General features: G+C 37.0%; 2 protein-coding genes across 2 annotated transcripts in view; both read right to left on the minus strand.

Annotated features, from left to right (window-relative positions):
* SLC15A2 (solute carrier family 15 member 2) overlaps positions 1-26,212 on the minus strand; it is a 52,383-nt gene extending 26,171 nt beyond the window's left edge. Inside the window, exons 1-9 of the mRNA XM_004745480.3 lie at positions 26,132-26,212; positions 15,522-15,574; positions 13,832-13,921; positions 11,950-12,037; positions 11,260-11,401; positions 6,391-6,483; positions 5,177-5,276; positions 3,126-3,216; positions 2,750-2,827 (exon numbers count right to left, since the gene is read on the minus strand). Coding sequence (XP_004745537.2) covers positions 2,750-2,827; positions 3,126-3,216; positions 5,177-5,276; positions 6,391-6,483; positions 11,260-11,401; positions 11,950-12,037; positions 13,832-13,921; positions 15,522-15,574; positions 26,132-26,168 — 772 coding nt within the window. The 5' untranslated portion in view covers positions 26,169-26,212. The remainder of the gene's footprint in view (positions 1-2,749; positions 2,828-3,125; positions 3,217-5,176; positions 5,277-6,390; positions 6,484-11,259; positions 11,402-11,949; positions 12,038-13,831; positions 13,922-15,521; positions 15,575-26,131) is intronic.
* Positions 24,834-27,540, minus strand: part of EAF2 (ELL associated factor 2) — a 41,008-nt gene continuing 38,301 nt past the window's right edge. The window contains 1 exon segment of the mRNA XM_045088838.1: positions 24,834-26,207. Coding sequence (XP_044944773.1) covers positions 26,161-26,207 — 47 coding nt within the window. The 3' untranslated portion in view covers positions 24,834-26,160.

A 27,540-nucleotide genomic window follows, 5' to 3' on the forward strand; every position in this document is an offset into this window, starting at 1 on the left:
TGTCTCGTTTGTGGGCTTTTCCCCTTTGCCTATCTTTTCTTTTTAGTAGGCTCAGTGCCCAGCGTGGAGCCCAACATGGGGCCTGACCTCATGACCCTGAGATAAAGACCTGAGCTGAGATCAAGGGTTGGATGCTTAACTGACTAAGCCACCCAGGCACCCCCTTCTTTACATATCTTTTTAATGCTGGTATTCCTCAGGGTTCTATTCTAGCCCTCTTTTTACTCTCATTATATTTTAGTTATTTCATCTATTTTCATGACTTAATTGCTTTCCATATACTAATAGCTATTTCATCTATTTTCATGACTTAATTGCTTTCATATACTAATAGCTCCAGATCTTTATCTACAGCCCAAACACTTACTCTGAGCTTGAAGCCTGTATTTTCAAATAACTGTTTGATAACTCCAATTAGATGTTTTAAAGACATCTAATATGTAACATGTCCAAAACTAAATTCATTAGGACGATGAGCCCACTATTTACCTAGTTGTTCAAGTCAGAATGCTACATTCAATGTTGACTTATTTTCTCAATCACATCACTTATCCAATCATATCAAGTTTTTTCAACTCTACCAGGGCTGAGACTAGTCTGAGCTGAGTGAGGCACTCATCCTGAGCACAAAATTTTAAAGAATGCTAAAAATTCGGTAATCAGGATAAATAATACCCTTGCCTCACCCTTAACCCATTCTTTCTCTACATTAGAGAGACAACAATGAAAAGTAAAAATCTAACAATCAGCCCTCTGTTCAGAATCCTTTTGTATCTCCCTACTCCAGCTAAAGTTCTAATTCGTTTATGACTTAAAAGTCCCTTGATTATCTGATTTCTGTCATTTTCTGCTTTTTATCTTTCTCATTTATACCTGGGGCAACCTGAATTCCTTTAAGGCCTTCAGATATGTCATAATTATTGTCTCACCTCCTTGATTTACAGATATCTGTCGTCTTTGATTAATTGCTGCTAATACTTTAGATCTCACCTCAGATGCCACTTCTCTCTCTCTCTCTCTCTCTGTCTCTCTCTTTTTAAAAGATTTACTTATTTATTTGACAGAGAGATGGAGAGAGAGCACAAGTAGGCAGAGTGGCAGGCAGAGGAAGAGGAAGAAGCAGTTTCCCCACTGAGCAGGGAGCCTGAGCTGGGCTCCATTCTAGGACCCCAGGATCATGACCCAAGCTGAAGGCAGCCACTTAACTGACTGAGCCACCCAGGTGCACCTAGGCAAAACTTTTCTGATCTTCACTGTTTTAGTCAGACATCTCCTCTATGTACTCCCATAGCTTTCTCTGTACTTCCCCAGTTGTGACATTGATCATACGATATTGTAAATTCCTTTTTACTATGTCTCTTTTTTCCTGCTGGACTATGTAAGTTTTTTGACTATGTGGCTCTCTAATTCACCAATGTGACCCAATAGCTAGCACAGGATTTGACACATGAATGTTCATTAAATAAATGTGTGTTGATCAATGAATGAAAAACATAGATAAATAAGTTAAATTATTGTGAAATGCCAGAGTATTATTATTTATTGGTACCCAGAAAACTGAAGCAACTAATAATGACATCTAACACTTATTTAACATTTCATAATTTATAAAACATTTCACTTACAGCACCTCTTTTGATCTTCATAATTACTCCAATATGTTAATATTATTGTTGTGCCACGATCCAGAGGAAACATAGCACTAATAAGTACAAAACCAGAACAATATTTGGAAAAGTGTTCAGCTTCAATGGAAGGAGACATGGAATGTATTAACACAGCTCTCCTGGAATAACACATAAACTAACTTGGAATTGGAATTAGAATCTGACTGTTACTATTAACCACCTTCTGATAGAAAATAGTCAGGACTGAGCATTGAATCTCTGGCTTCTTTCTTCCTCTATTGAGTTCTTTATGTGTTTGGACTGGATACGTTCCAGGGGGGGTGTCACCCAAAGTTTCAGAGTGAGAACAGGTTTCCAGGTCAATGATTAAGAACAATCACGTCCAAGTTTCCCCTTAAACTACGAAAACTAAACAACACACACATCCTCTTTCCTCTTCCATTACTGTGTTGTCACTGGTAAACAGAACATACTTGACCTAAGCTGCATTGGTTTCCACTTACTTATCCAACTCCCCTTATTCTCTTTGATTGAGAGAAAACTCCTTGGGAGCATTGAAGAGCAGGGCAACAAAACAGCTAAACCTAGATGCTACTTTAGAAGAATTAAAAATGTCTTCCAATTACCAGATAAATAACTGTCAAATGAAGTAAGCTAGTTTGAGAGAAAGGATTAATTATCTTCCTTGCTTCCTTACATATTTTAGTATAGAGCAGTGGATCTCAGCCTTGACTACACATTAGAATCACTTAGATATTTTTAAAAAATTATAGATACCTAGGCCCCATCCTGCCGAGATACTGACTTAATTGCTTCCATATGGAGCCGAGGGATCAGTCTAGGAAAGGTCTTAGTTGTGTAACGTTGAGTATGCTTTTCTTTGCTTGTCTCTTTTTTCTCTTTTCTTTCCCATTCTTTTCCTTCCCCTTCCTTCTTTCCTTCCTTCCTTCCTTTGGTTTCTGATTTCATTCAGTTAATTTATCTCCAATGTCTAGAGAAAATTTCTACAATAACACTTACCTAATAGGGTTATGGTGAGGATTGAAATAAATGGCTTAGATGATGTTTTTAATGTAACAGGCATCAGTGGTTATTCATCTCCCCTGTCCCAGTGCACTTACCAAGAGCTATCACCATAAGTAATCCTGGAACTCCAAAAGCCAATGCATAGCAGTCTTCCCCAAAACACTGCACATCTCCTAAAAACAAAATCAAAAACAACAACCAAAAAACCAGGAGCCCTGAATCTTGGGTCTTTAATGTTTGATATTCTATTCTGCAAGCTCAGGTTTGTAAAATCATAGATATAGCTATCTTCTTTCCTCCCAACACCTAGTTCATAATCCTCCTTTTGGGCCAGACAAATCAAGATATTAAAAAATTGTCTCAGTTTTTAAGTCCTTGTAAAAGGAGAGGATGGTCATCAGGAAACCTTGAAAAGTTTTTTGACTGGACAAAGGAAACCCTTAGACAGGGCCCTCCAGAAAAGATCCTAACCTCTCAGCATGGGTGTGATAAATGTAGAAATCAGGCTTCCTGCATTGATGGAGAGGTAGAATACAGAGAAGTATCTAGTCCGTTCCTCTGCCTGAAAACAAAACACAGGACAAATCATCAGTGCAATGTACCTCCTAGCTCCAGATCCACCCTATGTTCAGACTAAGCTGGAGGTACATACAAAGAAACAGATTCAGACATTGCCTCCATATCTGAAAATAATATTAGATACTTTACCCATCTTTCAAACTCCAGTACCAACATCTTTAACATTCTTATATCCCTACTAGGCAAAATGGTCATCTTATACACTAAGCCACTTGTGCACTATACGTGTTTATTCTAATATTAATTTCTTTGCATTAAATATCTATTTCTTTCCAGCAGGCTAAGAGTTCCTTTAGAGCAGAAATCATATCTTACTCATTTCTGAAATCCCTACTCCTCAGCACAGCACCTGACATATATTATACTCAACATGTTTATTGACTGAATTAATTAAGTGAATGACTGACTGAGTTAAATAGTAAACATTGTAGAATGTGTAGTAGAAATGGCACTAGAACAGTGGATTAAACTGTTGATTAAATAAGGTAGCTCACTTACGTGAATTCTACCAGAAAGTATAAAAGGAAACCCTGGGTTTAAAAGTGGTTAGTGGAGGGGCGCCTGGGTGGCTCAGTGGGTTGAGCCGCTGCCTTCGGCTCAGGTCAAGATCTCAGGGTCCTGGGATCGAGTCCCACATCGGGCTCTCTGCTCAGCAGGGTGCCTGCTTCCTCCTCTCTCTCTGCCTGCCTCTCTGCCTACTTGTGATCTCTCTCTGTCAAATAAATAAAATCTTTAAAAAAAAAAAATAAAAGTGGTTAGTGGAAACTTGGAGGGGGGTTTGTCTTATTATTGAGATATCTTTGTGGAGCAGTTACCAAATGAAGCAACTTTAAGATAAAGTTGCTGATGCTTTATTCATTTGTCTCATTCTGGCACCACAGGTCTTTTCCTGACACAACAGCATAATCTGTCCTTCCTTATTTACTATTCACAGGGTCTTTGCTTTCTCCTCTTGTCCCCTTTTCAACCTATTCCACTCACCTATTTGTACAGTTCATTGTGCATAGAATCCCAAAGACTGCCAAAGGTTGGTATTTCTCCAAAGTCAGCAAGCAATTATGATCTATGGTACCCCAGACAGATAAAGAATATAAAATAATAACTCAGATGGCCTGAAGGGTAGGAGAAACACAAGAAGCAGGGCACAGAGAAAGAACAGAGAGAGAAAAACCAGAAACATGAGAAATAGCTACAGATGAGGAAATAATACATGAAGATAGGCAAAAAAGAAAACTGAGAGCAAAAGCCAGAAAGCCAGAAATGTCACCTACTCAAGAACAGACTCTTTTTCTTGCTTACTTGTCACAGCTTCCTCATATGGGCCCATTTTTAGCTTATTCATACTGCCCCCCACCCCCAATTAATAGGGGGAGAGTATGTAGGAAAGACGGAATGATATCCAGACAAGTTCATCTATAAAATCTCATTCTGTTTTATTCTGAACGATCATTTTCCCCTTTCACAGGATCTCAGCCAGAGATGCTTAAATCATCTCTACACTGCTCATCACCCCTTATTCTCGAAGCACCTACCAAGTTTCTTTTGAAACACCTCAAGTGAGGATAAGCTCACTACTTCAAACTCTATTTGAAGTTTTTCCTTCCATTGAGCAAAAAACTTCTTTTAGCTTTCACCTACTAGTTCTGGTTTAATTACTGACAGCTTTCCAGTATCTAGACAGCTATAATATTCTCTTTAATTTGTATCTTTTACAGGCTGAATTCTCTAATTCCTTCAACCTTTTTTCATAAGATGTGTTTTAGTCCATTCACCACCTTTGTTACTTTCCTTTGCATGTTTCTCTTTATTAATGACCAGTACCCAGCACTGAACAGAACTCCTGACCTGTGGATTACTTTAATCTTAGCAAATAGCTACCTGCCAGGTACATTTTTAATGTCTGCTCTACATTCTTGAAATTACAGAAATAACAGGATTCTTACATGCTTTTCTTCAAACTGGTCTCCACCAAAAGCTGCCACACAGGGTTTAATACCTCCTGTCCCCAAAGCTATGAGACTCAGGCCAACCAATGATAGGACTCTGTAATGGAGAGGGAAGGATACTAACCATACTGATGCTAAACACAACTGCAGAAATTAGATATAGATATCAGGAGGAAAAAATGTGCATAATGTCAAAGACACCCCCTTCATATTTCTTCACATTTCTGTGGGCACTTTCCATCTTCCTTCACTCCTCAAAGAACCCAGGGACACTTACCAATCCTTATGACTGTTGAGCCTCTGCCAGAAAGTATACATTGCATGGGAAAGTTTTGTACCTGATAGTCCATTTACCTTTTGTGTGTAATAGGGAGAAGCAGATAATGAAGGAACTCCAAAGTTAAATCACTGGTTCTCAATCTTGTCTTAATTTAAGGGATAAACCAATAGAAGGACCTTACAACCACCTATCACACATACCCTTACTAACCAGAAAGCAAAATGGCAAGATTCATTATAATTAATAGAAAATTTGTCATTCATTTTTGACAGGCACTGACAAGGAGGCATCTAATATTTATTAAAATTGAAAATTCTTAACTCATTGGATAAATACTGTGTAGCCCCATTATAAACATGAATATATATGATCTACATCTTGAACAACTGTAATCCTCTCTATTTAGCAAATTAACTATCAGAATGTATCAAATGCCTCTGGAAAAATAAACATCAATAACTTAAGAGGGACAGAGCAACTGGAATATATGGAACCACACATAAATGGAAATAATCCAAGCTTTGAAGAGGACTTTTACAATGTGTTACAGGGAAATATTATGTACCTTTTTAAATCCTAGCAAAGTACAGATGCATGGGTAGGTGAATAGGTGAGAAAATATGGGGGACATGAGGTTTTAGTAATTGTCTTCAAGCATACGATGAGTTTTTATGAAAAGGATACTAGCCAGGCATTCTATAAGTCTCCAAGTGTTTAAAAAAAGCAAATGAGGACAGATAAAGTAGGAAAGAGTTCAACTGGTGATAAAATACTTTTTTTTTTTCCAACCACTTTGGTAATAAAACAACAGGTTGGAAAATAAAGGAACGTCTCTGGTAAGGAAATAGAAAATCACCTGTAATGAATGTGTGAGACATTTACCTGTCTAAAAGAAGGACAGTGGTTCAGTTTATTTCATGATTCTACTCACGTGTGTACCATTTGTCCCCCTATTATTGGTAAGGCACCCAAGGACTTGACCACATGACCAAGCACATACACCAAGGAGAGATAGATGATTGTCCTGTTGAGAGAGTTAAATCAGTCAGTCTATAAACAGTTAAGAAATGGGCAGAAGACATGAGTAGACACTTTTGCAAAGAAGACATCCAGACATATGAAAAGATGGTCAACATCACTTATCATCAGGGAAATACAAATCAAAACCATAATGATATACCACCTCACACCTGTCAGAATGGCTAAAATTATCAACACAAGCAACAACAGGTGCTGGTGAGGATGTGGGAACCTCTTATACTGTTAGTGGGAATGAAAACTGGTGCAGCTACTCTGGAGAACAGTATGGAGGTTCCTCAAAAAGTTAAAAATAGAATGATCCTATGATCCAGCAATTGTACCACTAGGTATTTACCCAAAGGATAAAAAAAAATACAGATTCAAAAGGGTTAGCAATATCAACAATAGCCAAACTATGGAGAGAACCCAAATGTCCATCAACTGATGTACAGAAAAAGAAGATGTGGTATGTGTTATATAATAGAATATTACTCAACCATCAAAAAGAATGAAATCTTGTAATTTGCAGTGAGTTGGATGGGGTGAGAGTGTATTATGCTAAGCGAAATAAGTCAGTCAAAGAGAGACAAATACCATATGATTTCACTCCTGTGTGGAATTTAAGAAACAAAACAGATGAACATATGGGAGGGGGGTAAAAGGAGAGAGGGAAAAAAACCACAAGAGACTCTTTTATTTTTTAAAAAAATTTTTTTAAATTTTTTATAAACATATATTTTTATCCCCAGGGGTACAGGTCTGTGAATCACCAGGTTTACACACTTCACAGCACTCACCAAAGCACATACCCTCCCCAATGTCCATAACTCCACCCCCCTTCTCCCAACCCCCCTCCCCCCAGCAATCCTCAGTTTGCTTCCACAAGAGACTCTTAATGATAGAAAACAAACTGAGGGTTGATGGAGGGATGTGGGTGGGGAATAGGTTAGAGGGGTCATGAGTATTGAAGAAGGTACTTGTGATGAGCACTGGATGTTGTATGTAATTGATGAATCACTGAATTCTACTCCTGAACCCAATACTACATTTTATGTCAACTAACTAAAATTTAAATAAAAATTTAAAAAAGAAGAATTGAGAAGCTTGAGTAACAGTCTCAGAGTTCATACTGTTCTCAGTGCTAGGATAAATGGTACAGGAGGAGGAAGGAGTGGAGCAGGAAAGAACTGCCTGAGAAATGTACATAGAAATAGTAATGGTGAATGAACTCTTTACCTTTGTGGTGTTAGAGGTAATGGACTTTCCCTTCAAGCTCCTTTCTCATATGTGACCTGTCCTTTCCCCTCACTCACCGTATATACAAACAGAGAACCCACAGGATGGACCTGCAGCAAGTGATTTTTTTGTTTTTTAAACTAGGAGAACCAGGACAACAGGATACTTTGACCCGTGGTGTTTTTTTCAAAGAATGTCTTTGGCTCTAGAAATCAATAGGAGTCAAGAAAAACTCCAGGTAAACAGGAAAAAGGGACGGCTAACACAAAGAACTTTCTTTAAACCCAACCACTGGCATATAAAGAAAGATAAAGGGCTCTCAGTTTCAGCTTGGCCACTTGAACACTTGGGTTAATTGTAATCCCCACCACAGTTACCTCAGGTTCAAGTTACCAAGGGGAACAAGGACTCAGGGACTATGAATAGACTGCCCAGTGATAAAGATCATGCAGTTGGTAGGGACTTCTTGTTGTGCTATTTTTTCCAAGAAATCTGAATGACAATAGGAAGTGGAACAGTGAGGAATTCCAGAAAGAAAGTATGTAGAGATTTACACACTGAAATATGGCACACCATGCAATATATTTCTTATATGCATTACTATACCAGCATTCTCTTTGTACATAAGTAGAATATTAGTACTAGAAGGAACCTTGGAAATTATAGGGTTTACATCTGTGATTTTAAAGCGTTATATGCTGGAATATAAATAATGAAATGAAGGTATCAGAAAGAGGCTAGAGTCTACGGCCATACCACCCTGAACGCGCCCGATCTCGTCTGATCTCGGAAGCTAAGCAGGGTCGGGCCTGGTTAGTACTTGGATGGGAGAAAGAGGCTAGAGATGCCAGCAGTCTCAGGTTGTGGATTTCTCATTCTAAATGCCTAATCTCTCTAGGATGGCTTTCCAGGGAAGGGACCTTAGGGGGTTCATAAGGGCAAGTAAGGTATAAGAGATTGGTTGACTAATCCATAGCATTAATTGCCCACGGCAATTAACATCAGAGGGAGGGGGCAGGCTTTCTCCAAAGGCCTTGTAGCATCTTCTAGAGGAAGTTTTCTTTGTGGGAATAAAAAGGGACTAAAAAGACCCACTATTATGAACCCAAAAGAAAATAAGCAACCTTTTAGGCAGAAGGCAGAAGGCTCAGGGAATTAGTCTAGGATATGAAGACTATACGAGAGGAAGCTCATGGCAGGAAACTTTAACAAAGAGAAAGAAGTCAAAATAGATTTGGGCATTCTGCATTTGGAAAGGGGTCACTGAAATCCTAGCCATAGGAAACAGAAGTTTTCTGGAGAGACTTGATCTGGAGAGACTGATCTTCCATCTATAAATGAGGAAGGTAAAATTCAGAGAGGTCAAAGGACATTCCTAAAGTGACATTCTTGGAGTGCCTGGATATCCAGGTTGGTTGAATGTCTGACTCTTGATTTTGGCTCAGGTCATAATATTGAAGTTAAGGGACTGATCTCTTTGACAGGTCCATGCTGAATGTGGAGTCTGCTTAGGGATTCTTTCTCTCTTCTCCCTCTGCCTCTCCTTGCTCTCATGCTCACTTTTGCTCTCTCTTTCTCTTTCTTAAAAAGGAAAAAAAAAATAAATAAGTGACATTCTAATCAATTAATATTAGGGTTAGGTCTAGAATTTCTATGTCTTACTTATAGCCCAGTGTTTCTTTAGTTTTACTATATACAGGTTAATGTGGAAAAGAGGTTTTATTTCACCACCAAAGCCATTGTTAATTAGAGCTTAGGAACTGAGAAGGAATATGTGTAGTGACGGGAGAGAAAGAGACCTAGCATTAAGAAGTTCAGCTCTGATGAGACAAAAAAGATAGGAGACAGAAAGGACATGATCTAGACCTACTCAGAGAAAGAGTAAGGAGAAGTGTAGAGATGATATCCAAAAACATATTTGGCAATAAACAAATTTAAGAGAGTGATTGTAAGCCTGAACTGATAGGCATGGGTCACAGGGTATAAAAACCACACTAGGGCCCATGTTTGGCTCTCTTTAAAAGCAATTTGATATAAAAAATAGTGTTCTAACATGCAGTTAAGCCTCTCAGTAGATGTTTATAGACATCATGAAAAGCCATATCTGTGCTTTAAATTTAGAGGAAGTAATTTTTAAAATAGCCCAGTGAGGGGTATTAAAGAGGGCATGTATTGCATGGAGCACTGGGTGTTAGAAACAAACAATGAATCATGGAACAGTAATTCAAATCTAATGATGTACTGTATGGTGACTAACATGACATAATAAAAAATAAATGAAAGTACTATGTCATGTTTGAGAGTCTTTTATTCTGTAAGTATTTATTTATTGAATAAAGACCATGGTTTATACTTTTTATTTTGCATATAGTGTCAACCTCCTATCTGGAGGGACTTGGTGACCAATACTACATAAGCAGCAAAAATAAATCTTAAACATCTTCCTACCATCCTTCTCTTACGTCAAGAAACTGTGTTTACTACCATGCTATGGTTGTAGCTATCTATTAAATGCTGATTAAACACTTTAGGACAATGAATATATACAGGCCAAGTGAGGTATAAACCAATGTTTACTAAATATGATTCCCTAGAACACCACATCCACAAATTATTCTGAAAAAATATTCCATGGTCAAATAAGTTTGGGAATCACTACATACCATAACCTTCTCTTGGAGGCTGTACAGTATTTATTACCATGTTAAAGGCTATAAGAAGTCTTGCAGTAAAACAAACAAACAAACAAAAAAAAAAACCCAACTTTTTAACTTAGTTTAACCTAGGCATTTTCCAAACTTATTGGACCATGAGAACTTTATCTTTCTTTATTACACTCATTGTATCCTATCAACCAATTTCCAAAAAATGCACTCTGAGAAATATTAATTAAAACAAATCCATAGATGATAAGACTATGGAAAATAACTTGGTGATGGATAGCCAAGATCCATCTCTAACCTATGAGGATAATGTTATAGGAGACAACAAAAACATTATCCCATGAATGTCTCTTATTGCTATTTTCAGAGGCTTAAAAGATATGGAACTGAATAGACCATTAGTCTAACTCGTGAAAATATTTATTATATTCTTAAGAAGGAAACCACAGAGATAAGGGAAAAGAAACAGTAAAATAGTTGAGAAGAGGGACTCATAAGAATATACTAAAGATGATTCAGCCAGAGAAGAGATGGACAGTATATGAAATAACTACATTGAGGTCTCTAAAATTATAAATTTTCGGCTGGGTAGCAATCCTTATTGTCCCTAAGATCAGAACAAGAATTGGTCTTAAAATACAGAATGGAAGATTAAAATTAGATTGAGGGAAAAAAAAAATTCCTGACTAGAAAGGATGTAAACAATTAGAAAAACTGACAATGAAGAGAAATAGTCTTTCTGTGTTGTCAGTCTTAGAGAGATGCTTATTTGTCATGAATGACCTAACTATCTTCTTGGCTTGGAACCAAGAGGCTATAAGTGACAAAATCTCAGCACAATTAGGCTGTGACTTGGTGATGTGATCTCCCATTTTCCTTACTTGAATTTTCCCAGCCATGAGTCAGCAATGGCTGCTCCCAGGATGGGAGTGAAATAACAGAGGCTGCTGAAGGCATGGTATATAGATGTGGAGGTGTCCTCGCTCCAGTGCAGGAAATACAGGAAATACAGGGTCAGCACAGCTGAGGTTGAAAAGGGAAAACAAAACAAGATAAATGCATTAAAGTGATTTATGGAGAAGTACATTTTATCTCTGGTCTCTGAAGGTGATCTCGACCTTCAACTCTCTTATTGGTGAAGTGACTGAGGGGTGACTGCCAGGTAGTAGAAGCAAGAGCCATGGCAACTGTGGGTGTGGGGCTATGCTTAGTGTACAATTGCAAGATTCCTCCCTTCAGTCCATGCGCTTACATAGCAGCAAAGATCATATGGTGCTTCCAATGTCTCTACCTTCTCCCTCCCAACAATGTAGTTCATATCTGAGAAACAGATATGAAAATGGAAGTTGTCATACTTTTATTCTTACAGACTGTGTTCTGGTTTCTTGGCTTGTATGAGTTGCTAGGTGAAATCCCATGAGGTATTTATTGGCAGTGTTGGCTAAAGGGAAAGACCAATTTGGATAAAGGCAGGGAGTGTGGAAAAGAGAAATAAGGGCATAAAGAAGACCAGGTTGTTCCAAATATGAGGATGAGTGGGGAAAAAGAAAGACCTTAGGACACAAAATTACCTTTCATGCCATAATAGGAAAAGCGCTCACAGAATTCATTCACCACAATGAAGGCAATGCTCAGTGGATAGTTGGAGCCACAGATTTTCTATGAAACAAAAAGACAATGGTTCAAGCATGAACTTCCCCCCTCCACCATTTAAATCAATAGATTGTTCTATAACAGAAAAATATGTTTATTTTAAATCACTGTGATAGGTAAAGTGAAGCAATGGCTCCTACTCTTCATGAAACAGTTATTATCACAGTGAAAGACCTGCAGTGCTGATAGAAGTTATTTGGAATATTACTTCACTTCTCATTACTCAGACATTCCTTGATCTCAGGCACCAGGACCTCCTTATCTTCCTACAACTCTTTACTGAAAACCCTGGGGTTCTGAGCAGGAGAATAATCATACTTATTTCTAAGAACAGAACAAAGAATTAGACGGTGGAGCACTTGATGCCCAAGCAGTTACATTTAGAGGTCAATAATTTCCTTAGCTGCACTGTTCAAACTAACCTCTTTTGTCCCCACCTGCCATATTCATCATGCCAGGAGGAATCCTGACAATATGATAGCTTCCCATTCAGAGCCTGCAGGAGCCAGGCTCAGAGCCCAACCGAAAGGAATCTGATTGATCACCTTAAACTTGGGCAGAGAGTTCTTAAATCTTCTAACATTAAATGTTCATTCTTCCTGTGAAAGACATTCTGTAACATTTTCTTGTTAATCCTATTAGACATTAAAAGAACTATGCTATTACATGTACCATATCAGTCAGTATAAAGGGACTGCCATGTTTATTTCCAATCCCTACCTATTATGATAGCCCAACTAACATGAGAGGGGATGGAGATTACTGTACTTGGGACAGTCAAATCTCATTGTGAAATTTTATCACCTCTTATTTCCTAAGAAATACGTGCATCTTTTTAAACAGACTGAAATTGTTTAGGACCAGAAGATATATAATTAACTAAATAAATAAAGTCATAAGTTAATGATTTTATTTTTTACCCATATGGATAGATATGAAGAACCCTCCTAAATATTAATATATGTTAATATATTAACTTACTCGAAAGACACAATAAACTGGCTTCTTACCTTCCCAGCTCACATCTTGAGAATTATGCAACCTGGAGTTTAGTTAACACACTTTACCAGCTATGTACTATTGGTTTTGGCTGTGTTAATCTACTGACCCTGGGCATGCCACTGCACCTGTCTTTATGTTCAATCCTCTTATTCCAAAGAAATGAGAAAACTACCACCTCTTGGCCCATAGAGAAAACTCCATAAATATTGGCTATTATTCCTATACCCTCTCCACTTTTAAGATTTTGATATAAAGATTTAATGAGATGATAGATTTGGAAGTGTTTAACAAGTATGTATTACAAACATCATTATTCTTTGATTCTCTGTCCTGTCTTCCAATGTAAACTGGCACACATCATAAAAGAGACTGGATCTATTCCAAAACTTTCCTTGGTGTCTGGCATAAGATTCTGAATACAGGGGGGAGCTAAGGGCTGAGTTTTTATATTGGTTTAGAAAGAACAATCACACACAGTTCTCCAGGCAAGAATGCTTGCCAAGTTTCCCTGGATATTCAAATTGCTTCTTTTTTCACCCCAGAGAAACTCAGAATATGCAATGAGATACAGCAAAGTCCTGGAACCCAGCTGAAGAACTCCTAACTACCTCTTCCTGATGCTTCTTCTCCTAAGTAAAGGAAACTTCTGTTTAAATTTGGTTTTCAGGTTAATTCTAAGTCCAAGTGAGAATAGTTTTTAATACCCTAATACAGCTCAGCCTGTCACTCCAGAGGCCAAGTAGAACCAAAAGAGCAATTCTGTTCCTGTCAGAAGGAGACTGGAATTTGGGGACTCACCGGAGTTGGCTTCTTTGGAAGGCTGAGAAGTCGAGGTGGTACCTCTTCAGTGGAGACAGGTGAAAAAAGAGTTTCCTTGGACTCATTTTTCTGGAAAGGATTCATAGCTGGTTTCTTACTCTCACTCTACTCAAGCATTTGGCTTCGGTAGGCAGTTGGGACAGCTGCCAGCCTACTGTAAAAACGGGCACTGGGAGTGGACTAGGTTTAACCCTCTGTGTGTCAGCTTTTAGCAGCTGCCTGACCCAAAGCAAAGCACAAAGCTATGGGAAAAGAAAGGGTTAGGTCTCAGAGACTAGTCAGAATAATGATTAAGTAAAAGGTTAAGCATGAGGAAGTAAGAGTAACATATCACAAGATGGGGCAAGACAGTGCTGGAGAATTACAGAAGAGTACAAAATAGCTTAGAATACAACGCCTCAAGTATAGATTTAAAAACTGATTTCGGGAAAAAAACCTGATTTCAGAGTCACAGGAGCAGCCATTTATTGAACATCTATTATGACCAACAAAAATGTATATATAATACATACATATTATATATATATATATACACATATATATATACACACACACACACACACACACACACACATATAGATATATAATACCTACCTATCTACATTCTAATTCTTAGCACAATCCCCATTTTGTGTAGGAACTAATATCTTAAGAGGTTGAGCAATTTGTCTAAAGTTACGTGGTCAGCAAGTGGCAAGTCTGGAATTTTAACTGCCGTGATTGATGGAAGATTTGTATCAGTAATGCCTATGGTCATTATTCAGGAATGGAGGGTATGCAAATGGGAATGTAGGAATATAGAGGAATTGAAATGCATTGAAGAGGGAAAGTCATCACAAAATTGAATGTGCAAAGATAGAATAGATGTTGATTTTGGTTTTCAACATAATAAAGTTCAATTAGAAATAGCCTATAAACAGTTAAAGAGGTGGAGCTAAAGAAAATGAGAAAAAAGGTTTGAAGATGTACATTTGAGAATCATTCTTCTTTGCGAAATTCATTCCTTGTGTTTTCATCACGTCAAGATGAATCCGTAATTTAATTGATAAATAAAATTCAATTTGAGCAAAAATTATGAACTACTTTCTTTTTTAGAAAAATATTTTATTTATTGAGAGAGAGAGAGTATGCATGCACATGAGTGGGGCAGGGAGGGGCTGAGGGAGAGGAAATCTCAAGATTTCCTGCTGAGCACGGAGCCCTATGCAGGGCTCTATCCCATGACCCTGAGATCATGACCTGAGCCAAAATCAAGAGTTGAATGCTTAACCAGTGGAGCCATCCATGAACTAGTTACTTTCTAGATACTATCACAAACATATTTTCATTAATACTTAGTAAATGAACTCCCAAATTACTCCAGAATATAATATTTAGCCTTTATCAGAGGAGGAATAAAAACGGGTATTATGATGATAGATGCATTTAATACAGTAAGTTGATAGAAAAGAACAAGAGTATGATGCCTTTCCGGTTGTCAGTGAATATAAAAATGAAAACAAATGCCAGAGAGCTATAAGAAAAATGAGGGTTAAACTAACAAGGGGATCATAAAACAGGAGAATTATTTTATTTGAGAATATGAGAGAGAACCTATAAATTTATGCCTTGAAAAATTCTTAAACTACTTATTTAACTTGTTGATGAATAAGGCCAGAACAAACTTTACCTCCGACTTTGACCTTGTCTTCTCACTCCTCATCGCCCCTCTCTTCTGCCAACCTTTAACCAAAGAAGAGTCCAGCTTCATTTTTGACTGTGGTATTAATGATTAAGCTGTAGTTATTCTTTCCAAAGGTATTATTCCTTCTGACTTAGTGTGGTTATAACTTTAAATGCAAAAACAAATAAATAGTCATGATTTACTAATCAAATTAACCTCAAGATGCCTTGAAGATCTAATTATATCAATGGTTCCCCCTGCTCTGGCCTATACTTCTAGAATAGCATTTGACCTGGCAAAGCACCTGTAGATACAGTGCACCTGTAGAGGCATTGCACCAATTCCTTTGCACTCAAAGGTACCCCTAATACCAAACTTTAGAGTATTGGCATTGGTTCATTGGTACTCTTTTAGATGAAATTCTTGTTTTGATTATGGCAGTATAATGCTAGCATTCATAGAATCAAATAATATCAGAGATGGAGGGAATCTTAATCTTGTCCTATGTAAAGTAAACTTCCCTGATAGTGAGAGTGATATAGGGTAATTCATTCACATATATATATCTATTAATTTATATATGTTTTTATATATTCCAGAACAATTCATATATATATATATATACATATGTATGAATGTAGGCATATGTACATACACACGTGTACATACACATATTCACACACAGATTTGCAGGCCTTTTTCTTGAAAATAACTTATTCAATAGATTTAAGTAGGGATCCAAGAACCTCTGTTTTTAAGAAGCACCTCTAGTGATTCTTTTTTTTTTTATTAATTTTTTATTTTTTATAAACATATATTTTTATCCCCAGGGGTACAGGTCTGTGAATCACCAGGTTTACACACTTCACAGCACTCACCAAAGCACATACCCTCCCCAATGTCCATAATCCCACCCCCTTCTCCCAAACCCCCTCCCCCCAGCAACCCTCAGTTTGTTTTGTGAGATTAAGAGTCACTTATGGTTTGTCTCCCTCCCAATCCCATCTTCTTTCATTTATTCTTCTCCTACCCACTTAAGCCCCCATGTTGCATCACCACTTCCTCATATCAGGGAGATCATATGATAGTTGTCTTTCTCTGCTTGACTTATTTCGCTAAGCATGATACGCTCTAGTTCCATCCATGTTGTCGCAAATGGCAAGATTTCATTTCTTTTGATGGCTGCATAGTATTCCATTGTGTATATATACCACATCTTCTTGATCCATTCAGCTGTTGATGGACATCTAGGATCTTTCCATAGTTTGGCTATTGTGGACATTGCTGCTATAAACATTCGGGTGCATGTGCCCCTTTGGATCACTACATTTGTATCTTTAGGGTAAATACCCAATAGTGCAATTGCTGGGTCATAGGGCAGTTCTATTTTCAACATTTTGAGGAACCTCCATGCTGTTTTCCAGAGTGGCTGCACCAGCTTGCATTCCCACCAACAGTGTAGGAGGGTTCCCCTTTCTCCGCATCCTCGCCAGCATCTGTCATTTCCTGACTTGTTGATTTTAGCCATTCTGACTGGTGTGAGGTGATATCTCATTGTGGTTTTGATTTGTATTTCCCTGATGCCGAGTGATATGGAGCACTTTTTCATGTGTCTGTTGGCCATCTGGATGTCTTCTTTGCAGAAATGTCTGTTCATGTCCTCTGCCCATTTCTTGATTGGATTATTTGTTCTTTGGGTGTTGAGTTTGCTAAGTTCTTTATAGATTCTGGACATTAGTCCTTTATCTGATATGTCGTTTGCAAATATCTTCTCCCATTCTGTCAGTTGTCTTTTGATTTTGTTAACTGTTTCCTTTGCTGTGCAAAAGCTTTTGATCTTGATAAAATCCCAAGAGTTCATTTTTTCCCTTGCTTCCCTTGCCTTTTGCGTTGTTCCTAGGAAGATGTTGCTGTGGCAGAGGTCGAAGAGGTTGCTGCCTGTGTTCTCCTCAAGGATTTTGATGGATTCCTTTCGCACATTGAGGTTATATGGAACCAGAAAAGACCTCGAATAGCCAAAGGGATATTGAAAAAGAAAGCCAACGTTGGTGGCATCACAATTCCGGACTTCAAGCTCTATTACAAAGCTGTCATCATCAAGACAGCATGGTACTGGCACAAAAACAGACACATAGATCAATGGAACAGAATAGAGAGCCCAGAAATCGACCCTCAACTCTATGGCCAACTAATCTTCGACAAAGCAGGAAAGAATGTCCAATGGAAAAAAGACAGCCTCTTCAATAAATGGTGCTGGGAAAATTGGACAGCCACATGCAGAAAAATGAAATTGGACCATTTCCTTACACCACACCTCTAGTGATTCTTATGACAGGAATTTAGGGAGCACTGGTTTGAAATCCCTCTGCTAGTCTAGCTTACAGAATACTACAGGAGAGCTCAAAGTTCAGAAGGGGCAGAGCAAGGACTAGAACTCTAACCTGCCATGGCCTATTCTAGAGCTCTATCATACACCAAGATGTCTCTTACATGCTATCATTTTTGCTAAGTTGAAATCAGATAGAAGAATAAAAGGGAAGAAATCAAAGAGAAAAGCAACTCCTGGACAGAAATGAGTACAAACTCTTCAGAGACAAAAGGGGTAATAAAAGTGGAAGAATCTAAAATATCAATAATAAGAGTAAGAAATATTTATGGCCTCAGTGAGTGTATCAGCAGATTGATACTTTACACTCATATTCAGAAAGGAGACTAAGGCTCTAAAATGATAGATACTAATATAGTCAGAGAGAAGAGACATAAGAAATTAAAAGAAAACATGTTTAATAAGGTATATGAATATAGAATAAGCACACAAGGGGCACCTGAATAGCTCAGTCAGTTAAGCATCTGCCTTTGGCTCAGGTCATGATCCGAGTCCTGGAATCAAGCCCTGTATCGCGCTCCCTGCTCAGTGGGGAGTCTATTTCTCCTTCTCTCTCTGCCCCTCCCCCCGCTTGTGCTCTCTCTCTGAAATAAATATATACAATCTTAAAAAAAAAAAAAAAGAATCAGCATGCAAAAATAAGTTGTACTTAAATATGACCAAAAACAAAAAGAAAAGGGAATTTTAAAAGTGATACCAGCTATAATTGCATAAAAATACCTAGGAATAAATCTAATAAAAGATAGCCAAGACCTCAACATTAAAACTATAAAATATTATTGAAAGTAATTAAAGATTTAAATAAATGAAGAGACATACCATGCTCATGATTTAGAAATTTTTTATTATAAAGTTGTAAATCTTCCAAATCAACCTGTTGTTTTAATACAAACTCCTAGTAGGTTTTGTGAGTGTAGAAAATGACAAGATGATTTTTAAAATTCATATGGGGATGCATAAGCCAAGAATAGCAAAGGCAATCTTGAAGAACAATAGTGAATGACTACTCAGTATAAGACTTATTATAAAATATTGTAATTAGGGGCACCTAGGTGGCTCAGTGTGTTAAGCCTCTGCCTTCAGCTCAGGTCATGATCTCAGGATCCTGCGATCGAGTCCCACATCGGGCTCTCTGCTCAGCAGGGAGCCTGCTTCCTCCTCTCTCTTTCTCCGCCTGCCTCTCTGCCTACTTGTGATCTCTGTCAAATAAATAAATAAAATCTTAAAAAAAAAAAAACTATTGTAATTATAACAGAGTGGAATCAACACAACAATAGGCAACAAATGGAATAAAAAGGACTTTAGAGACATACACACTGCCGAGGTATCATTAATGGCAAAGTTGACTCTGTAGTGCAGTGGGGGAAATAATGGTGCTTTCAATAAACACCATCTGTATATCCACATGGAAAAAATAATTTTGACCCTTATCTTATACCATATGTAAAAAATAATTCTATATAGATTGTGATATGTTTTTTTAAAGCAATTTTTTTTTAAGATTTTAGTTACTTATTTGACAGACAGGTCACAAGTAGGCAGAGAGGCAGGCAGAGAGAGAGAGGAGGAAGCAGGCTCCCTGCTGAGCAGAGAGCCCACTGTAGGACTCGATCCCAGGATCCTGAGATCATGACCTGAGCAAAAGGCAGAGGCTTTAACCCACTGAGCCACCCAGGGACCCCTGTGATCTGTTTTTCTAAAAATAAAGCTTTTAGAGAAAACATCTTTATGTTCCCTGTACAGATATATTCTAAGATTTTTCAAATAAGACATAAAATATGATTACCATAAAAGAAAAACAATTGATATTTTGGACAATATTGGATATTGGATTTTGGATTATAAAATTATTATAAATTTATAGTATTACAAAATTAAGAACTTTTGTTCACCAAAATACATGTTAAGAGTGAAAAGACAACTTACAGAATGGGAGAAAATATTCATATATCTGTCAAAGGCTTTGTGTCCAGACTACATAAATAACTCCAAAAAATCAGTACCAAAAAGATGCATGTCCAGGTTGTTTAGTTTCCTATTATAAATGACACTATCATAATAACTTTGTATATAATAAGTCAAATATATCTGATGGATAAATACCTAGAAGTGAGATTGCTAAGACAAAGTATGTCTTTATAATTTGTAGAACTGCTTATTTATTTCCTTTCCTCATTTTCTTAGTGAGTTGTTTCTTCCCTTCTTGTAAGTTTATAAAAAAATTATCACCACTGCTATTCAACATCGTACTAGAGGTCCTAGCCTCAGCAATCAGACAACAAAAGGAAATTAAAGGCATCCAAATCGGCAAAGAAGAAGTCAAATTATCACTCTTCGCAGATGATATGATACTATATGTGGAAAACCCAAAAGACTCCACTCCAAAACTGCTAGAACTTATACAGGAATTCAGTAAAGTGTCAGGATATAAAATCAATGCACAGAAATCAGTTGCATTTCTCTACACCAACAGCAAGACAGAAGAAAGAGATATTAAGGAGTCAATCCCATTTACAATTGCATCCAAAACCATAAGATACCTAGGAATAAACCTAACCAAAGAGACACAGAATCTATACTCAGAAAACTATAAAGTCCTCATGAAAGAAATTGAGGATGACACAAAGAAATGGAAAAATGTTCCATGCTCCTGGATTGGAAGAATAAATATTATGAAAATGTCTATGCTACCTAAAGCAATCTACACATTTAATGCAATTCCTATCAAAGTACCATCCATCTTTTTCAAAGAAATGGAACAAATAATGCTAAAATTTATATGGAACCAGAAAAGACCTCGAATAGCCAAAGGGATATTGAAAAAGAAAGCCAACGTTGGTGGCATCACAATTCCGGATTTCAAGCTCTATTACAAAGCTGTCATCATCAAGACAGCATGGTACTGGCACAAAAACAGACCCATAGATCAATGGAACAGAATAGAGAGCCCAGAAATCGACCCTCAACTCTATGGCCAACTAATCTTCGACAAAGCAGGAAAGAATGTCCAATGGAAAAAAGACAGCCTCTTCAATAAATGGTGCTGGGAAAATTGGACAGCCACATGCAGAAAAATGAAATTGGACCATTTCCTTACACCACACACAAAAATAGACTCAAAATGGATGAAGGACCTCAATGTATGAAAGGAATCCATCAAAATCCTTGAGGAGAACACGGGCAGCAACCTCTTCGACCTCTGCCGCAGCAACATCTTCCTAGGAACAACGCAAAAGGCAAGGGAAGCAAGGGAAAAAATGAACTACTGGGATTTCATCAAGATCAAAAGCTTTTGCACAGCAAAGGAAACAGTTAACAAAATCAAAAGACAACTGACAGAATGGGAGAAGATATTTGCAAACGACATATCAGATAAAGGACTAATGTCCAGAATCTATAAAGAACTTAGCAAACTCAACACCCAAAGAACAAATAATCCAATCAAGAAATGGGCAGAGGACATGAACAGACATTTCTGCAAAGAAGACATCCAGATGGCCAACAGACACATGAAAAAGTGCTCCATATCACTCGGCATCAGGGAAATACAAATCAAAACCACAATGAGATATCACCTCACACCAGTCAGAATGGCTAAAATCAACAAGTCAGGAAATGACAGATGCTGGCGAGGATGCGGAGAAAGGGGAACCCTCCTACACTGTTGGTGGGAATGCAAGCTGGTGCAGCCACTCTGGAAAACAGCATGGAGGTTCCTCAAAATGTTGAAAATAGAACTGCCCTATGACCCAGCAATTGCACTATTGGGTATTTACCCTAAAGATACAAATGTAGTGATCCAAAGGGGCACATGCACCCGAATGTTTATAGCAGCAATGTCCACAATAGCCAAACTATGGAAAGATCCTAGATGTCCATCAACAGCTGAATGGATCAAGAAGATGTGGTATATATACACAATGGAATACTATGCAGCCATCAAAAGAAATGAAATCTTGCCATTTGCGACAACATGGATGGAACTAGAGCGTATCATGCTTAGCGAAATAAGTCAAGCAGAGAAAGACAACTATCATATGATCTCCCTGATATGAGGAAGTGGTGATGCAACATGGAGGCTTAAGTGGGTAGAAGAAGAATAAATGAAACAAGATGGGATTGGGAGGGAGACAAACCATAAGTGACTCTTAATCTCACAAAACAAACTGAGGGTTGCTGGGGGGAGGGGGTTTGGGAGAAGGGGGTGGGATTATGGACATTGGGGAGGGTATGTGATTTGGTGAGTGCTGTGAAGTGTGTAAACCTGGTGATTCACAGACCTGTACCCCTGGGGATAAAAATATATGTTTATAAAAAAAAAATCTATATTATTGATATTAATGCTGTCATTGTCTGCATTTCAAATATTGTTTTCTATTGACCTTGTATTTGGACTTTTAAAATTAAATATAACTTAATATGCACAAATCTTAAGTGTAAAACTCCATTTTTTTGTATTTGTGTAACATATAACCATCACCCAGATAAAATTAAAAAAAAAAATGTATTTCTAGTACCGCTGTGCTGAAAGTTCTTCAGAGAATAATCCTTGCTGCTTCCCTCTGTCTCCCAAACTGTCCTCCCCCAAGTTAATCACTTTTCTGACTTCTATCACCACAGATTTGTTTTGTTTTGAATTTCATATAAATGGAACAATACTGTTTATATTCCTTGTGTTTGATTTTTTTTGCTCAACACCATGTCTGTAAGACTCAACCATTTTGTTGTCTGTAACAAGATTTCTTTTTCCCGTTGTTCAGTAGCATTCACTATTCTAATATGACACAATTTATTTCCCCATTCTTTTGCTGATGGACATTTGGGTTGTTTCCAGTTTTAGGGTTTTTTATTGTCAACTTGGTTTAAGCTAGGAACTGTTTCTAAGAATCATCTTCTCTGGTTGGGTCTAGGCCAGAAAAACTTGAGTGAGATTTAAAAGTGGAAGTGAAGCAGTATGTATTACTTGGAGCAGTCAAAGACTGGGCAGAGGTAATGGTTAAACACCTTGAACCATATGATAATTATCATATGGTTTCACTTATTTGTGGAGCATAACAAATATCATGGAAGACAAGGGGTGTTAGAGAGGAGAAGGGAGTTGGAGTAAATTGGAAGGGGAGGTGAATCATGAGAGACTATGGACTCTGAAAAACAATCTGAGGGGTTTGAAGTGGTGGGGGGGTGGAAGGTTGGGGTACCAAGTGGTGGGTATTATAGAGGGCACGGACTGCATGGAGCACTGGGTGTGGTGAAAAAATAATGAATACTGTTTTTCTGAAAATAAATAAATTAATAAAAAAATAAAAATAAAATAAAAAAAACAAAAACAAACCAAAAAAGCCTTGAACCACAAAGGCTTTGTCTTTTGCTGATGGAACTGTGTGTGTAGGGGAGTGAGTTCAAAGTTCAGGCTATTTCCAAGTCTTCCCAGATTTTACTTTTTATCAGGCTTTTTCCCTGCGCACAAGCACATAGCTCCGGGGTTAGTTAGTTAGGAATGTATGAATAACTTGGGGCATCTCTGATTCCTGCTGTGCATATGCACAGCCTTATTTAGAATGTCATCTCCCCAGTAAGGATTGCAACCTCAGGCTGCTAGGGCTAAGCTCTTGCCTCTTCTCCACTGGCCAGCATCTGAGAGGTCACTTCCATGTAAAATGTTGCAGGGCATGAATGTCACCTACTCTTACAAACTGAGTGAGACTCCTTCATGAAGGTAGGGTAGGAGAGCTATCAACCTTTCTAGAACACACTTTTTATGATATTTTTTCCATTCCTGAGTTCTTAATTTTGACTCATCTCTTACTAAACTGGAAATTACTAAAGTAATTATTACAGGAATGGAATGTGAAAGATATAATTCCTGAATTCTGACATGTCTAAGAATGTCTTCTTACCAAACTATGGATGACTATTAACGTATACACTATAGGTCACACTCATATCCTTGTGCAAATGCAGCTTTCCTAACTTTAGTGCTTTAGTACAGTCTTATGCAATGATTCAAACCCATTGATTTTTGTTCCTTTGTAGCCAACTTACTTTTCCCACTTGCAAGCATATATCATTTTCATTTTCATCAAACCATTCAGAACAGGCAAAATAAAATGATATTGTGCTTATGTCAACTAACCTTATTATAGTAATCATTTCATAATAATTATGTGGATCAAATCATCACACTGTACATCTTAAATTTATACAGTGTCATATGTCAATTACATTTCAATAAAGTTGGGGAAAAAGATAATAGCTTGGCATCATGTCAGGATCATCAGATGATTCTGGCAGAGAACCTCATATCTGGTAATCTGTCTCATCCATAGCTCCCTGCATTTCAGTGTCTGAAAAAACATCAAATGAGGAGGCACAGAGGCATGGAAAATATTATTTCATTCCTCTCTAAACCACTTATATTTATCCTTAAAGGGCATAGAGAATGATACTCTAGGTATTCAGACCATAAAAAAGAACATGTCTTTAAGAACATGTTTCATTTATGGGGTAAATAATAAGGAGGAAAAAGGAGGAGGTGTTTTGACTGCAAAAGGTATAGTTTGAGAATATAATGTTATATAGCTGGCATTATCAACTCAGACCACCATGTACTCATTCCTGGTATAGTAATCACTAATCAAAGAAATCTCAGCATAATAAGTTTCAGTAAAAACCATTATAATTTGTATTACTATGTTAAAATGATAAGCATGTTTTATTAGCTACATTAAATATTTGAGCTTGTTTTAGTTAAGTAATAAATGACATAGCTGTGGTTCTCAGATAATGGCTGACAAATAAAATAGATATAAAAATGAAGTTAAAAATAGATTAGCTGAGGGTAGGCCAAAGAGAGGAAGGGAGAGAGAATAAAGTAAGAGAGATTAAAACCAAAACTTAAAGATTAAAAAAAAAAAACACAGAAATTCCTATGGTAAAAGGCAATTATGACAAAATTTTTTATTGATCTTCAACTGCTGAAACTTGGAAACAGCCAAAATTCTTTCAGCAGGTTAGAGAATAAGTAAACTTTGGTACATCCAGACAATGTAATGCTATTCAGTGACAAAATGGAATGAGCTATGAAGCCATGTAAAGACATGGAGGAAGCTTAAATGCATATTTAAGTAAAAGAATTCAGTCTGAAAAGGCAGCGTACAGTATGATTCTAACTATATGACATGCTATAAAAGGCAAAACCAAGGAGACAGTAAAACATCAGTGGCTGCCAGTGGTTGGGGTGGGGAAGGAGGAATAAATGAATAGACAGAGCAAAGGATTTTCAGGACTGTGAAACTATTCTGTATGATATTACAGAGGTGGATACACATCACTATATATATGTCAAAACCCACAAATTGTATAATACGAAGAGTGAACTCTAATGCAAATATGGACTTTAGGTGATGACGTGTCAATGTAAGATTCATCGGTTGTAAAAATGTACCATTCTGGTGCAGATGTTTATAGCGGGTGAGGTTGTGAGAGGAGGGGAACAGGGAGTATATGAGAATTTTCTGTAATTTCTGCTCAATTTCGCTATGAACCAAAAACTGCTTTAGAAAATGCAGTTTATTAAAAAGAAAAAGAGAACTTAAAGAAGGAAAAAAGAACTTGCAGCTGGTCAGTGGCTGTCAACTATAATCTAATATTTATCATTTTCTCCATATTCAAAAATACTGTAGATATAAATATTAATTATCTACTTAACACAATTAATTGCTTATTTTTTCTCAGAAGCAAAATATTAAAATGACAAAAATATTATAAGATATACAAGAACAGTTTTTTCATTAAAACGATTATCTAGCTTTACTTTTACCCTAAATTATAGCTTAATTTTGTCAAGAATTAAAGTATTCTTAACCAAAATTTAAGGACTATCAGATAAGGCTCAGAGATATAATTAAAACCATGGGAATTTATTATAAATCAATTGTTTTGACATTTCAGAATTGTGAGACATCAGTATTTTAAAACAGAGTATTAAACTTGTACTCTAGAACTAGATCTGCCACTTGTTAACTAACAACCTGTGGGCAAGTTACCTAATGTCTGTTTTCTCATCTGTACAGCCTAATAAAGAGGAAGCACATGAAAATGCTAGTATTTAAAAAAGGTAAAAAATATAACATCAGCCAAATTAAATTTCTCTAATCATCAAATGTTACGATACATTTTCTTCAGTATTAGGAATCTTTATTCTTAATATAAAATAAATATCACATCTTACAAGTTTTATATTTATAGCTGAATGTTTCTTCAGTCATCACTGTCACTTCCTGATTCACTCAGCTGCAAATCATTTCCTAAAATTAAAAAAAAAATCAAAACTGTAGTAATTAAATATTTTACATTTTCATATTCAATGTATTTACTTCTGGATAACATAAATATCATGCAAAATATAACACCATGGGTGAACCATTTAGCCACCCTTTTGTCACTAATAACTAGATTGCTTATCCTATTTTTCAGTCATATCATTAGTAATTCCAAAAATTAATACTGCGTGTAAAGAAAACATACACCATCAATCTTCAGCATAGTTTTATCACCTGGCATCTTTTTTAGTCTTCTTTCACACACCAACACCACCTTCCTTTGTTACTCCCACTGATTTAATTACATCAGGTAATGAGAAAAATGTAGTTTAGATGATCAGCCTAAATCATTTTGAAGAGTGTAAAAATGTTATACAATTTTGTACTTAAAATTCAGTCAAAATATTAAATAGTATATGTTATGAGTAACTCATCATTGGTTCTGTTTATTTATTTATTTAAAATTTATTTTCAGCGTAACAGTATTTATTGTTTTTGTACCACACCCAGTGCTCCATGCAATCTGTGCCCTTTCCAATACCCACTACCTGGTTCCCCCAACCTCCCATCTCCCGCCCCTTCAAAACCCTCAGATTGTTTTTCAGAGTCCATACTCTCTCATGGTTCACCTCCCCTTCCAATTTCCCTCAACTCCCTTCTCCTCTCTAACTGGTCCATATACACTATGGAGTATTACGCCTCCATCATAAAGGAAGAATACCCAACTTTTGTAGCAACATGGATGGGACTGGAAGAGACTATGCTGAGTGAAATAAGTCAAGTGGAGAGAGTCAATTATCATATGGTTTCACTTATTTGTGGAGCATCATTGGTTCTGTTTATAATTCAATGATGTGCTTATAGCAATGGAACTTAATTCCAGTGGGGAGAGAGAGAATAAACAAAGAAATATATAATATGATGCCAAGTAGGGATAAATACTATGAAAAATGAAGATAGGTATGAGAAGAGTGGTGAGAAGTGGTATTTTAGACAGGATAGTTGATAAAGCCTCCTTGAAGGGTGGCATTTGAATAGAGATCCAACCATAGAGAGAAAGTCCTATTAATGTGGATGGAGGGCAGATACTTTCCAGGCTCAGGGAACAGCACATACAAATGCCCTAAGGCAGAAGCATGGTTGCTGTGTTCTCTGACAGCAAGAAGGCCCTGTAGCCAGAGTGGAATGAATGAGGAAGAGATGATAGGAAATGAGGTCAGAAAGATATCCAGATATCCAGAAGACTGGTTTATAGGTTATGATAAAAACTTTGGATTTTGTTTGAAATGTAACAGGAATTCATCAGAAAATTTTAAGT

This window comes from Mustela putorius, unplaced genomic scaffold (genome assembly GCF_011764305.1).
Source record: "Mustela putorius furo isolate JIRA1106 unplaced genomic scaffold, ASM1176430v1.1 tig00003834_pilon_pilon_pilon, whole genome shotgun sequence".
Taxonomy (NCBI): Eukaryota; Metazoa; Chordata; class Mammalia; order Carnivora; family Mustelidae; genus Mustela; species Mustela putorius.